The following is a 15,958-nucleotide window of genomic DNA, read 5'->3' as shown; positions in this document are numbered from 1 at the left end:
AAAAAAAAAAATCTCCCCAGCCATATGAAAAGCCTACAGGCAAATTTCATAAAAATCATTGTTAAAGATATCATCCATTCTATGTTTTCCAGTGATGGCTCGTAAGATCTATGCCAAATATTCTTTTAGAACTTAGCATTAGAGAAATTAGTTGTTTGGTTCCTGACCTGATTATTTATTTATTTTTTATCAGACACTGAAAGCCTAGGCTGCATTTTAGCAGAGACTTAGAATGATGTGTTCACCCTTGTAAAGCCCCGTGGAATGCAGAGAGCAGGGCCTCTAAATATTTGCTGAATGAACGAATTCATCACATTTCCTCTTTATACACTGGCTGCAAGGAAGCTTAGGGCTAAATGCAGTAACTGTAATAGTCCATGTTGCTGATATATTTATTTTCCTCTACAGTTATGCTTTGTGTTTTCACTTTCTCTTTTAACGATCTCATTGAATATGCTTTAATTGTAAGCCACCACAGATTATTTTGGAAACTGGTACAAAATGTCATGAAACAAAATTCATTTTATTTTCTAGATGGTAAAAGACAAAACAGTTTAAATTCATGGTTTGCTTTGCTTTTTGCGCATCTTTATGTATATGTGTATATTTTACAAACATAAAACCAAGTAAATTTTCCCTGGAAGATCATGTAGCTAGTTCTTCTGAGGCATGATCAGACTTTCAGATAGAAAAGCAATATAATCAGAAAATATATATGCCAGATGAAGAAAAACACAATAGTTGGGCTTCCTTTTTTTTGTCAAGACACGAGGGAAATTTTTTTAAAAAGAAAATGTTGCAGATTTCAAGAGGTGTAAAACATTTGCTATTTATAAAATATGCTATTTACAAAAACTTCCAGAAAGAAAGTTTAATATTAACATTTTCAAACAATGGAAACCCTCAAAAGCTCCAGCTCTGTGGAGCTTTTTGTTCTCGGAGACTTTCTGCAAGTAAATAGAAAGACCTAAATCGAAGCCCGAGTCTTAGACTGATGAAGAAGAATAACACTAAGTGGCCCATTTAGTTTATCAGACAGGAGTCTTGTCACTCTGCCTTGAAACACAGAGCCAAAGCTCTTGATTCAGGACTCACTAACGTCTTGAGTCTCATTAAAAGAGAGAGGGCAGAAGAGAGACCCAAGTTAGGTACAACCAGAAAGCAGTGGTGGCTGGGATGATCTGGCAAATTCTTTGTTTTCCTCATCTCTATTTCAGGTATACGCCTGTGAGGTCTCAGAATTCACAGCTCTGCACAAGTCCAGTCACACTGTAGTCTACCTCTGCTTAGTGTTGTTGGAGGCATGGCTCTCTTAGTTTGCATTTATTTGTTTGCAAATCGGCTCTTGCTGGTCCTTACTGCAGTCTCTTTCTTTTAAATGATATTAAATATGAGACACAAGATATTTATTTTTAGGTTTAGGCTCTCTTTAAATTATATTTTCATTTTTTTAATCAGAAATGTGTGTTCTTGTATTTAAGGTAGGCTCAAAGGGGAAACTACGGTGTGTTGCTAAAGGTTTTTCACATATAGTATTGAGGACATGTAAGAAGAAAATGAGAGTGTGTTAAGACTGGTATTTCCCTTCAGTGGGAGCATCCATGGATGTTTGTCTAACAGGGGAAGTGACTGTGACATTGAATGAGCTTGTGAACACACAGCAAACTTCTAGGAATGTGAGTCACACAGTGCCCATCTTCCCTCCTTGGGGAGTTTTGAAAATATGAAACAGAAATTAAGAGGACAATGACATACTGAGTCTCTGTTTGGTTCCTTTTATTTTCCCAATGTTTTATCCCCAAATTTATAAAAATGCAAATACTGTTGGGAACCTGGAAATGTTGAGGGACATGGCTATTATTTAAATAATGTCTAACGAGGGGTATACATCGTATTTTAATAAGATTGCCAATGAAAATAAAGACATCTAAATTAAATTCCATGGGAGTTTTAAAGTATGCAATCAATGGTTAATTAGAAACTGCAAGCTTCAACTGACATTATCTTTGTTCCTGTCTTAAATGTGGATTTCAACAAACATGTATTTTTAAACATTACTTTTATCTTAAAAATTTTTCGTCGGAAATTATTAAATAAATCTCGTGTCAAACTAGAAGACCTTGGACAACGTGGAGGGTCTGAATAGTTTCCATTTGCCTGGATTTAAAAACACATTCTCTTTCCTTCTCATGTTCAATAAAGTGATAAGATAGGAAATAATGCCAACTGAAAGCATTGACATTGAAGGTCAGAAATTATTTGTTTGAAGCCAAATTCAAATATGAATTTTTTTGGAACAATATTTCAACTCCCAAACTCTTTGAAAATGGGCAAACTGTAAATATGTAATATGAATGACAATGAGAGAGCGGTAAACTCCATTATGATATTTAATGTACAATTTCGGAAACTCACATATATATGCATATTGATGCTAATCAACTTGAAAAGTTCTTTGTTTCAGGGAGAGGCTTGATTTTCCTATGAGTTCAATGATGGATGGTTCAATAGAGAACATTTTCATAATATTAACTTTTTGAAGATTTTTTTTCCCAAGCGAATTAGTTTGCAAAACAGGTATAAAGGTATTTTAAGCACAGTTAGTTACTCTTTATGTGAAAGTGAAATCTTTATGAAATCTTCAAATACTTTAGGCTACAGTAAAATTAAATATGCCAGGTAGCAGCTTATAATACCTTCAAGATATAGCTATTGTTTAGAATAAAATATAGAATTTAAATTTGATTTCATTTAATATTTAAAATGTATATTATTAGCTTCAGACCTCGATTTTTCATAATCTTCTATTACTTTTAATATTTTCCGGTGGATCAGCATATTTCAAAGTGCATTCTTGGGAACATGAGTGCTGTAAAAGCGCCCCCAAAACATGTGTTATTTATCAAATAAGTTTGATAAAAGCTATATATTATAAGGGATTATTCATAATCATTTTAGGTGTGATAATAATGAGATTTTATTTAAAAAGTGTTGATCTTTTAGGGTTGCAGGCTAAAGTATTTATGAATAAAATGATGTAATTTCTGGGATTTCTTTCCACATATTTTGAAAATGCTGAAACGAGATGGAGTTTGGGATGGGACCAGATTACTACATTTGAGTGATGAATACATATCGGTTCATTATACTATCCAGCCTACATTTGTGTGCATTGTGTATGTATTGGAACAAAAATTAAATAAATTAACTAATTAATAAAAGATTCATATCTCTTAAAAATTTTACAGTGCACATAAAGAGCTCTGAGGTGCTCTGGGTAAGAAAGTCATTTGTTTACCTAGGCTCTTCCCAAACTTATTGACCACAGACAACTTTTTTTTAAGGCATACCTGCTAATATCTTAGCTGGACATTTGGGAACACCTATACAATAGCAGAACTAATGTTTTTCCATGTATTATTGTTCATGATGATTCTGGGCTTCTAGCACATAAAAGGTTTTACATGTTGAAAATCATTAAAATAAAAATGAAAAATTAAAAAAAAATTATTTTGTTACTTCCAAATCCAAATCCAGTATGAGGTATCCATAGTACAATATCTGATTACCTTTCTTCAGTTTCATTGAGATTAATTTTGTATATGAATATAACTTCATAAATACTGTTAAAGAAAATGCAATAACTGAAAAAAATGAATGATAATACAGATAGAAGCACTTTCGATTGACTAAATTGAGTCACTACTGTTTGATAGTTAAATGAAAAACTCTTTAAAAAATAAAAAAAAAAAACCTCTACATATCGTTATCATCATCAATAATTTATTTTTATATTTCAATCCAAAATTTTATAAAATTTTATGATCTGCTATTTGCGTGCCCGTCAACTATCTCTCACTCTAGAAACATTACATTAGATAGAAATAGTTCTCAAAATAGCATTCTATAATTGCTAATAAAATGTATGTTTTTATATAAATGCTTGATAATTCTGCAGACGTCAGAAGCTACATTGTAGTTTTAAAGAACTTTATTATTTTGAAAATAGTTTACACCTACCTTTTTAACTTTGCATGAAAGAGAGATCAGCTGTATTATTATCTATAGCTGTCCTTTCTAGTGTTTTTAGAGACTAGCAAAGCTTTTTCTTGTTGACTTTAATGAAAATTCAAGCAAGAACGTTTGCATTCATCACGATATGCTGCCAAAAACTGCATTAATTTCCATTGACACCCATTAATTTGATAAATGTTTTGTCATTTGTACCGTTTGCACTGTCAAAACAAGTTAGTTATATCTTGCTGACATTTTGACAATTGCTTTAACTCTGGCAAAAAAAAAGTATTTTATTTGCTTCAACAAAAATTCACTATTGCCTATTGAAGGTTTGAACTAAGCGAGAGAAGATCAGCACATGTCAGAAGTCTTGGAAGATTCAACTAAGGTTCAACGGTAAAAATTATTCTTTCAGAACTCTCTTAAAGAAACGCTCATATTCTGTAGTAGAAAACATTATAAGTACCTGCATAATCTGTTCTTGCATAATGCCCATCTTCAGATTTAGTAGTTGTAGTTGTGTTATCTGCGTTAAAAAAAAAAATTAACAATTAAAAGATTGATCAAATGCGTCCTAAACATCTAATGTCAAATTTACATTACTCCTCTGATAGTACCTTCATGACAATTAAGGAAATTTTACCACTATAGTTCTAAGCAACCTGTACACAAAGACAGATTTATGTCAATTTGCTTGAGAGCGAATAGTAGAATGATATCAGCTTTCTGAAGTTTGGGGCAGAGTAGGTTCACAATTACAACTGAGATAAGGTGGATGAAAGAATAACAAGTCAAAAAGCCAGGAAACGTTTGTTTCTGAATAAGAAACAAAACAGAACTTTCTAGTACATTGTGCTTTAAAAAAATGTACTTGAAACACTTCTATTGAAATCAACACATAAAAATGGTGCCATTTGTTTTTAAGTTCAAGGCTTGCTAATAAATCCTCAGCTTCTTTGCTAAAAATGACTTTGGCCCTTTTTTCCCTCTGCAACGAGACTGTCTGCTAAATACAGGCTTCTGTGTTTACGGCATTATGAAGACACAGTCCCATTATATAGAAAAAAGATACGGACTGTTGCTGACAGACCCTGAGACTCCTATAATCACCAAAATGCTACAGTAGACTCTGCTATCCATTATAAATCAGAACTGTTTTTCGGAAATGAAATAGCTTGCCTAATAAGGAGTTATCTTCACTCTGCACTTCTACACGAAGACTAAAAACATGCTTTGAAATGAATTTTGGTACGAACATTACCTTGACATCGACCCAACGACATGACTTCAATTTTCTCCTGTTTCTGACATGATGCTTCTTTGATTTGACATGCATTATCATAAGATTTCCCATCAGAAGCACAGAGGGGATTGAAGTTGGTTTGAGAGCAGTCGATGTTGCACACACACCTGTAGGAGAAGAGAAATAAAAATGGGTGAAGGGGCTTAATTGTATGCTGATGGATAGTAACTAGGCTTAGGATGGTGATCGTTTTGAAGTGCATACAAATATCGAATTATAATGTTGCACACCGGAACCTTATACAATGTTATACACCAATTTACCTCAATCAAAAACCTGTAACATCAATAGTGTTAAGTGCTGGGTTGGCAACATACAAGTTGGCAAAAGTGAATTGTATCCTTCCAGGGAAGTTCCTTCACTTTTCGATCTGAGATGAAAAGCACAGGACTAATTGAAAATAATTCAAAAGATTGAGAAATGGATAAAAAATAATAATAAAAAGGGAATATAATCATCAGTAAATCTTGGCCGCTGGAACTTTTAAAACAGGTACGTAAACTTCCATCCTGATGCCTGTAGGATTTGAATAGGTTGAGGTAGCCATGAAAGTCTGCTTTACAATTTCCTCAAATGAGATCTTACCATGTGACTTCTATTCTCAGGATATTTGAATGGTGAGAGCGTGAAGAAAATGATTCAAAGGACATGTACACGAAAGTAAGCAAGGAGATTATTTGGAATGCAGTCAGGAGTTATATTTTTTCAGCATACATAAGGATGCACATGATGAGAACTAAAACAGGACTCTTTGATGGTCCTTAACGTTTCGGGAGGGAGCAGAAAACCCTTTGAGAATCAAATGAAAGGTACTGCTCTCTCCTCAGAAATATTCATACTCACATAAAACAATGTTTTGCATGAAATTTCAGAGTTTTTGTGGGCTCCTTGATGCCTACTCCATGGACTCCTTTCCCAGATATATACTTTTTCTAATTCTTGTAAGTAATAAGTAGAAGTTTGATTAGCACTCATGATTTTAATATTTTTCTACAATATGCCTTAAAATGGTGAATTAGTGAGAATTAGATTGCCTGAATTAGCAGAATTACACATTTTGTTATTTTTTTTAAAGTTTATTTATTTACTTTTGAGAGACAGAGAGAAAGCACGTGTGTGTGAGCACGGGAAGGACAGAGAGGGAGGGAGAGAGACAGTCCCAAGCAGGGTCCATGCTATCAATGCAGTGTCCCAATAGCAGCTTGATCCCAAGAATCATGAGATCATGACCTGAGCCGAAATCAAGAGTTGGACGCTCAACCAGCTGAGCCACCCAGGCACCCCAGTATTGGACGTTTTATTTATTTATTTATTTATTTATTTATTTGAGCAAACTTCATATGACTTTTCCTATGTTCTTATATTATAATTCTCCGTATTTTACAATCTACTTTGTTACTCAGACTATGTTTTACATGTGTGTAAATATGTCATTGCTTTAGAATATAAACTCGTATTTTATTTTTTTTAAATTTTTTTTTTAACGTTTTATTTATTTTTGAGACAGAGAGAGACAGAACATGAACGGGGGAGGGGCAGAGAGAGAGGGAGACACAGAATTGGAAGCAGGCTCCAGGCTCTGAGCCATCAGCCCAGAGCCTGACGTGGGGCTCAAACTCACGGACCGTGAGATCGTGACCTGAGCTGAAGTTGGCCGCTTAACCGACTGAGCCACCCAGGCGCCCCTAAACTCGTATTTTAAATTCCTATTAATATTTACATCATTTTTCTAAATAGGTTATATGCTTCTTGAAGTGGTGAAGCACACATTTTACTTCTATATATCTTACTTAGAGCTGGGCATATAATGATAACAATAATAATCAGCTTACTACATGCTGGGTTCTTAACATGCATTGCTTTATTTAATCTTTGCAACAGCTATGTTATAGATCAATGATGGAGCAATTATAAGGTCAGAGAGCTAGTAAATTGTGGAACAAGGACCACCCACGGATGTGTTGAAGTAAAATATAGCCCCTTTCCTCTCACCATTGGCTGTATGTTAGACTTTCCCAGAAAACTTGTATATATACGAATTATCAGCAGGTTTCTGGGCCCCAGTAACTCTGGGGGTAGAGAGTACGATTCTGCCTTCTTAGGCAGTCCGCCTGGCACTGGATCTACTTCCTGGGAATCACTGCTTGATCCATGTGTTGATTAAGTGAGAGAGGGTTTGTCTACACACCAGGGCTGCTCAGAGTGTAGTACTTAGACCATCTGTATCAGAACTACCTAGATCTCTGTTAAAAGTGCCGGCAGAAATTGTGCTAATGCACTTAACTTTTTTTTTCTTTTTCTTCTTTCTTTCTTTCTTTCTTTCTTTCTTTCTTTCTTTCTTTCTTTTTTTGTAAGAGAATTGCTTTAGGAACACTTGGTTATTTTTACTTTCACCTGTTTAGGAACAAATAGCTAGGACAGATGGTAACCATCTCCAAATGCTTAAGTCACTGAGGAGTGGAGTTCCTACCTCGGCTGTGATGTTGCTGCTGAGATCACAACATGGGGACCTGGGCTGATTCTTGGCATCTGAAAAATCTGAGATTGGGAGCTGCCTACATGTTCAAAGAACTTTTGGTCCTTTTCACAGTGGATTTGGGAAAGTAATTTTGTAGATCACCCTTGGTCTCCTTAACCGTTTGTGGTAAATAAAGAGGGGAGGATACTGACGTTTATTTTTTAAAAGTTGGTTCCATTTACCTTCAAACCAGTTTACTGTTGTTGTGTTAGATTCTGGGGATTATCTCCTTGAAAGACACCAAAATAATTATCTGTTACTGGCAGCATAACAGAGAGAAATCATGTTTTGTCATCTATCTAAAGAGCAAATTATATAACAAGGGCTTTGCAGGTATCTTCAAGTTATTTTTTGTGTCTGAGTTTATTAAACTTAGTTAGAAAACAATGCAGGATTCCAGGACGATAGTCTGAAACTCTATTGGTAGTAGTTAAATTACCCTTGTGTTCCCTACCCCACCCAATACACTCATCATTCAATAACTGCAAGTTAATAGATAAATAAATGAAATGAATACAGTGACATGACTCTATATTCTTATAGAATTAATACAAATTGTCATTACTATATTGCCATAAACACAGACATAGGGTAGCAAAATAATTTCTTGACAGATATTAAATGTTCTGAGATCAAATAATGACAAAAATAATACTATCTTACTTAATGATAGTCCCTGTCCCATGGGGCATCTGAGTGGCTCAGACTGTTAAGGGTCCGACTTCCGCTCAGGTCATGATCTTGTGGTCAGTGAGTTTGAGCCCTGCATCGGGCTCTGTGCTGACAGCTCAGAGCCTGGAGCCTGCTTCAGATTCTGTGTCTCCCTCTCTCTCTGCCCCTCCCCTGCTCATGCTCTGTCTGTCTCTCTCTATCTCAAAAAATAAATAAACATTAAAAAAAATGATAGGGCCTGTCCCAGTGCTATATGCTTTATTTTTATTTTATTTATTTATTTTTATTTGTGAGAGAGAGCAAGCATGAGTGGGGAGAGAAGCAGAGGGAGGGAGGGGGAGAGAGAGAGAGAGAGAGAGAGAGAGAGAGATTCTTAAGCAGGTTATCCATGCTCAGCATGAGCCCATGACCCTGGGATCATGCCCTGAGCCAAAATCAAGAGTTAGATGCTCAAACGACTGAGCCCCCCCAGGCGCCCCAGTGCTATGTGCTTTATATGCAGCTACCTCTTTCATCTGTCTGTCTCTATGAGGTAGTTACTATTATCTCCATCTTACAGATGAGACAATTGAAGCTTGGAGACGTCACATGGCTTGTACAGGGAAGAACCTAGTTTCCAGTATCGACAGTTTGATATCAGAACCTGTACTGTTCTACGTATTGTTCAGTACAATGAAAAACAAAGCAGATCCAAATTCCTACTATTTACTCTTTAACAGAATACCTTGGATGTACAGGATGTGAACAAAATAAGATTAGGTCTGCTCTTAGAATATTTATCATGATTTTATGAATTTAAATAACAGTGACTTTTAGTATCTGACTTCCCAAACAAGTGATCCAGACTTTTTAGTATCGTAAGGATGTATCAGTAAACATTCATTTGAAGATACTCTGAACTATTATCTGGTTATAACAACAAGTAACAAGTTGATATGCACTGAATCAGTCTGGCTACAGAAGGCATCAATTGTTTAGACTATTGTACCCTTGGCAAAATTCTATCTAAAGGTGTTTCTACTTTTTATAAAAATACACACGTAGACAGACACACACACACATCTACACAAACATCCACTCTAAATGACACTACTGAAATTGTACATTTTAGAACCACATCTTCTCCAAGGCACTGCTTCAAAACTTTTAAGAGCTTGGAGTTTTTGGAAGTTCAGATTCACAGGGTAGAAAGATTTTGTGTGTTGTTATGAATAAATGAATTTGTGTATGTGTATGGAGAGTGAACTCTGGTGGCATTTACTGCATTGTTGATGTCCCAATTTATTAGTTTATACCTTCACTTTCTACAACTTTCTTAAGGGCAATGTGTATTTTTTACCTTCAGATTTCTGGAACCTGGTGGAGGGCATCATAGCAAGGTCATCGGTAACGACTGTTGAATGACTTACTGAGAGAATGGCAGGATGGACTTGGATGAAGTTAAAGAGAACAGTCATGGGGCGCCTGGGTGGCTCAGTCGGTTAAGCGTCCGACTTCAGCTCAGGTCGTGATCTCACGGTCTGTGGGTTTGAGCCCCGCGTCGGGCTCTGTGCTGACTGCTCGGAGCCTGGAGCCTGTTTCAGATTCTGTGTCTCCCTCTCTCTGACCCTCCCCCGTTCGTGCTCTGTCTCTCTCTGTCTCAAAAATAAATAAAGGTTAAAAAAAATTAAAAAAAAAAAGAGAACAGTCATTATGGAGACATTAACATGTAGGAGAAAGAACCAGTGATAGGTTCATATAAACTCTCACCCAACTCTGGGCTATCTGGCCTTTGAAAAAGATTACCTACCTCCTTCCTTTAATTCGTGCCCCACAAAGGAGACAGAGCACTAGCCCTTAGGGGCCTTAAAGGCACCAAAGTGCAGTTGAGAAAAGGACGCGTTTCACCAGGCAGGTTACTACTTATATTTTACGGCATTTGGGTGCAAATTTTTCAGAACCAGGATAATTTAACCATGGTGGTGACTTGTCAGTTTATTGCTGTTTCAAACCATTGAAAAATATAAGGCTCTAATAAACGGGTGACAGAGTTATCATACAGAGTAATGGTGAGATTGCAGGCCACTCTGTGCAGTGGCAGCTTATGTAAATTAATCCAGGGTTTTTCTTTCTACGGAAATGTAAGGCAGATATTTTTAAAAACAGAAACTCTCCTTTCTTCACTGCTTTTGGCAAATAATTGCATTATTATTCATTCTGAGAGGAGTAACTAGTTAATTACAGCGTGTCACAAGTATTTTATGTGAGCCAAGGATTTATAAGGCTGAGGACTGTATGGATGCCTTTAAGTTTTTTTTTTTTTTTTTTGTATTTTCTTTCCTTTTTTTCTTTTTTCCAACCTATCTCAGTCTTGTGACATTTTGACACTGCGATTACATAGATCTCTTTTCTTCTAGGTTGCAAAGAAAAAGCATCAGCCCTACTTGAAAATAATAATTTTAAGGGTCTCTATGTGGAAATACCACCCTCTGAAATCCTTCAAAGAAAATTAACCTTGACTGAAAACCCTAGCTCTCCAAATGGTAAGAAAGAAGAGAAACATCCAATAATTTTAAAAGGCGTCTGGAAGGAGTGAAGAACCGAAACTATAGGAAGTAAAAAGTGGTGTCTATGGTGACTCACATGCATTTATAATTATCTCATGAATATCTGGGGGGGGCTCAAGCCCCCAACATTAATTTAGTTCCTTGTCTCTCTCGAAATGGCTCTTCCAGGGTGTTCTGCAATGAGTTAAATAAACCCTTCCCTTATGTTTCGAAATGCCTCACTGTTGGCCAGAGCGTGAGGCTCCAAAACCTGCCAGGTAGCAAATCCCTTATTCATGGGTCTGCTTGGGGACTGCCCTCTAGTATCACTAGATCTGGGTTCATCTATTAAACATGCCCGTCACTTGTTCCTCTCCCCGGGTCCTTGACTCGTCCATTCCAAATTTTGTCCATACAACATCCCTAATCAGTTTTAAAGTACCCAATTGTACTGCAGTGAGGATGGCTTTCTGGGTTGTTCTGAACCTTGACTGGTTTCTTTCCCTTGTGCCTGTCTGGCTCTGGGGCTATTATGCAGACCCTTCCTGGCCTGGCCAGAAAATGAGGTCAGAGCCACTGTCCATGCTCTCCGGTCAGAACTGTAATGGATGAGTTGCATTATATTAATGATAGTGAAAACAGTGTGTACTTTTCATTCAAGACTCTTGTGATACTTTAAGCCCATTTACTCATTAACTGTCATGTCACTCCTCGATTATAATTATTTTATCTGTAAAGAAACTACAATTCAGGAAGGACTGGGTTGTGAGGGAAAAAATGAAATAAGAGATATGAAAATGCGCTGGAAACAAAAACCCTCTATACAGGGCGTGGAAAAGCACTGACTGCAAGGTAGTGTTGTAAGTCTACTATATTGTCACTCAGGCGATACACGTGAGCTTGGGCCGATAATTTTTGTTTCGTTGCTGTCGTCTGTTTCGTTTGTTTTTATTTTCAAATTTGAGAAGGGCAGTCTTTCTAGTTTGGAAATCCAGGAGGAAGGAATAAGGCCCTTCTCCAGACAAATTACCAAGGACCACAGTCAGGTTTTTCAAGGGGGACCAGGGTTATCTTATTTATGGAAAAGCTTAGTTACCATTGATATATACCTCTTTATAAGGAGGTAAACTATAGGAGTTGGTCTATTAGATGGAAGGTCTTGGGAATACTGAGAAAAAGCCTGGGGCAACAAATAGTCAACGGGTATCTGAATGAAGAAAACCTGAGCTGAGAGACCCTTCCTTGGGGTGGTGTCAGAACTTTCAAAAACAGAATCACATATTGAGCAGATGGCACAATTTCTGGATAAAAGACTGATGGCCATGTATTTAAATAATATCAAATACAATAAAGGTAGATGGGGAACGTGACTAGAACCTGGAGTTTCGTATCAGATAGACTTGTGTTTCACTGAGGCTTGATCATGTGCTAGCTGTATGGCATTGAACTAGTTACTTCACCTCCCCGAGCTTGTGACAATGGAGAGACTGATTCAGGATCGTGGGGATTAAATGGAATATGCATGTGCATTGCTTAATAAAGTTTCTGAGAAGTTGTAGTTACCCAGTAAATATTGGTCCTCATTAACTTTTGGCTTAGTGGTTTCTTTCTACTCTTGGATGCAAAGAAAAATCTTCTGTGGAATATTTCAACCTTGGGCTCCCACCCAGAGATTTACACTTAGGAGACCTGATGTGAGGCTGCAGTAACCGAGGGGTTGTCAAAAACTCTGCAGGCGATTCCGATGTGCAGATGTGGTGAGCTGCACTTACAGAAAATACTCTTTCTCACCCTCTAAGACTAAGAGATTTTCTAATTTGGCATCTGTATGATTCACGTGAGAAATTCTGATGCACTGGGTCTGGGGAAGGACTCCGAAAATCCCTTCGCGCTTTCTAGAGCAGATAGCTGGCGTCGCCTATTGAGCAACCTCAACTATTTTGGCTTCGGTCCCACCCTTGTCTCTCTTCCCTTTATTCCATTAGAAGGAATTTAATATTCTTGTTTCATGTAAATGATTCAAGGACAGGCACTAAAAGGCTTTTCTCCACGCCATACAAGGGAAACGTTTGTGGTGTCAGGTGACAGGGACAGGTGATTAAATGCACTGACACAAAAACATCATTGGTGGCGCAGTCAGCAGAAGTGATGTGCCGAGCAAAACCATGAGAGAGCAATGGGAGAGGATGTGAAACCATGGAGGGCCTCCGTGTGCCAGGCACTTAGCTCCAACTTCCACCATGCTCCCAGCTTTAATGTTCCCAAGACTGGGAGGAAAACGTGGAAACCGAACTATCTCCAAAGGCGAGTCAGATTTAACAGAACTGTGATAGAGCAAATGTGATAGGGAAACGTGCAGGGGCAGACCCTACCAGAGAGCTGGGCAGCTGTAAACAGATCAGTCTGATTGGAATGAACTCTTCTCATCCCAAGTAGCAGGATACAAGACTCTAGACAGATTGTGAAGGGGCCCAATTCCATCTAAGGGGTGGCCTTTATCTTCTACTGAAAGCTTTCTGAGCACAGGGTGATGAGAAGGTCACCATGATGGAAGGGGTCTTTTAGGAAGATTACACTTGCAGGGGAGTGCAGGCAGGGGGACTAATCACCAGGCTATTGCTGTAAACTGGGGGGCTAGCAAGGAAAACCTAGGGCAGGGGTGTTGGCTGCAATGAAGAAAAGGAAGAACCAATGCGGCTTAGTGGCTCCATACTTGAGGCATATTACAGTGAGGTTCTAAGGCACAAATGTCACCAATATGCCCTTCCTGCTCTACCCTTTCCTGCCTTTTTCCTGACCTGCGTTGTGTTCCAAAGAGGAAACTGACCAGAGGAGCAGCCTGGCAGCCGTGTGTGGGACTCAGGAAGGCATGCTTTCCTGGTAGGGAGAGTTTTCTTTCTTTGCTGTCGGGGCAGGGCAAACAGTTCCATCACGATAGCGACATCAGGTAAGCATCCTTACCAGCAGTTGAAGGAGAATGATTCTTTGTAGTCATGTGTACCCTGCCTGGTTCCAGGACTGACTGAAGATGACTGCAACAAAACAGGCAGCAGGTATCTATTAATGCTTGCTGCCTTAGAGAGCAAACAAGGCGCCCTCCAAGCAGCGGGTGGCCGCACGCCCCTCTTCCATATAGACGATATAGGCGAAACGGGGTTTAACTTGAGATCCGTGTTCACGTATCATGTTTGCATTTTTCCCATGATTATTTTTTCCCTTTTGAAGCAGCTGCATTTACATCTTAAAATAATCAAAGTAAACAATTCTTCTTACTCATATACATTTTTAAAACTATCTTGAAGCAAAAATCCTTCATTAGCATTATGTGTACGCTCTTGCTCATTAAGCTGGAAAACATATTCCATAACCGAGAGTGACTCTGTGATTGCTAAGAAGTGTGGCTGCTTTGACTAGACGGGCCTTACTACAGAGCAGAATCAAAAGGCGTGAAAACCCCAGAATGAGAAGTTGGAAGTTAAAACAATACAATGAAATCGGCATTTGAATCCCGAGATGTACTAAAAATTCCCTCTTGCTCCTTCCTGTCAGGATCATGTTGCACGTTTTGACACTTCCCTTCCTCGATTCCTACACTCACTTCAGCCAGCTCCACGTTTATATTTTGCAAGCTGGCCCTCTGGTATGCCTTCATCTGACCAAGGACTTTCAGGAGTAAATATGTATGAACATCATTACAGTCTAGATTTTCCACGAAACTGCAATTGAAGATCATATCTTTGGATTTCATCCATAAGATATAAAAAAGCAGTAGATGAATAATAGCTCTGCATTGTGATAAAGCTGCTAGTTTGAAAATATTGTCCATTACATTGTTCAGGTGGTTTTCATGATGGTGGTTTCAGGTCCTGGCGGGAATTAATTCCATTCATGATTAAAATTTGTATCAAATGATCTCTCTTATTGCTATATGTCATCCTGTATTTTTTCCTTTATTACTCGTAGGGTCAATGTAATTTAAATTTGCTTTTAGGATGACATTAAATATTTATGATAACATGATCAAAAACTTCATTATTTGAAGTTATAATGAAAAAAATATAATAAAAATATTCATAGGGAATAGGACCCTAAGAAGGGAAAGTGGGAAATAGGAACGAGGATGTTCTAACTTTATCTATAGTGTTATGGTTCTTAAGAAATGATCAAAGGCAAATATGGTTAAATGTTTGTTTTGTTAAAAGTAGGCGGTAGATGTCCATATGTTACATTATTTTTTATAGTTCCAAAATATAACTAAAAATAAGAATATTAGATCAGACATTTTGCTGAAAATGATGAAATTACCAAACTTGGTACGTATTTTTTGCATTGATTCGATCCAGTTAATTTATTTCTAAATTGTTTAAACAAAATTAAATATATATTCATATGTGTGTGTGTGTGTGTGTATGGAGACATCCCAGTGGAATAAAATAACATTTCTTTGTGAATAACTAAGATTGATCTTATGTGTGTATAAAAATGAGTCTCAAGCAGAGTTTATTATACGAAGGGACTCATCTCTGTGTTTCTTCCTCCCTCCTCATCTTACTTGTTCGCCCACTGAAATGTTAAACTTGTGAACACATGGTGGCATTTTAGTTAACAGGCCCAAGCCAGCATTCTTCATTGACTTCCTGCCGGTGAGTTTTGATTGCTCTGAAACAGGGCTGTATGGCAGTGCTGTCGGCCAGGAATAGTCATGAGCTATTCTGAAACCCTTGGGATGAAGGACTTTAAGTAGAAATGTTTTAGCATTTTGCCTTGAAATAAGACTACTTTAGGGCGCCTGGGTGGCTCAGTTAGTTAAGCATCTGACTCTTTATTTCAGCTCAGGTTCCGATCTCGTGGTTTGTGAGATCGAGCTTTGCATCGGGCTCGGTGTTGACATCGTGGAGCTTGCTTGGGATTCTCGGTCTCCCT

General features: G+C 37.6%; 1 protein-coding gene across 2 annotated transcripts in view; it reads right to left on the bottom strand.

The window, feature by feature from the left end:
• Nucleotides 1-15,958, bottom strand: part of TMEFF2 (transmembrane protein with EGF like and two follistatin like domains 2) — a 230,641-nt gene that overhangs the window by 43,457 nt on the left and 171,226 nt on the right. For both annotated transcript variants that reach the window (XM_060622507.3, XM_060622508.3), the window contains exons 6-7: nucleotides 5,279-5,427; nucleotides 4,484-4,543 (exon numbers count right to left, since the gene is read on the bottom strand). In XM_060622507.3, coding sequence (XP_060478490.1) covers nucleotides 4,484-4,543; nucleotides 5,279-5,427 — 209 coding nt within the window. The remainder of the gene's footprint in view (nucleotides 1-4,483; nucleotides 4,544-5,278; nucleotides 5,428-15,958) is intronic.

Source organism: Panthera onca, chromosome C1, assembly GCF_046562875.1.
Source record: "Panthera onca isolate mPanOnc1 chromosome C1, mPanOnc1 haplotype 2, whole genome shotgun sequence".
Taxonomy (NCBI): domain Eukaryota; kingdom Metazoa; phylum Chordata; class Mammalia; order Carnivora; family Felidae; genus Panthera; species Panthera onca.
This window is presented reverse-complemented; position numbering and strand designations above follow the sequence as displayed.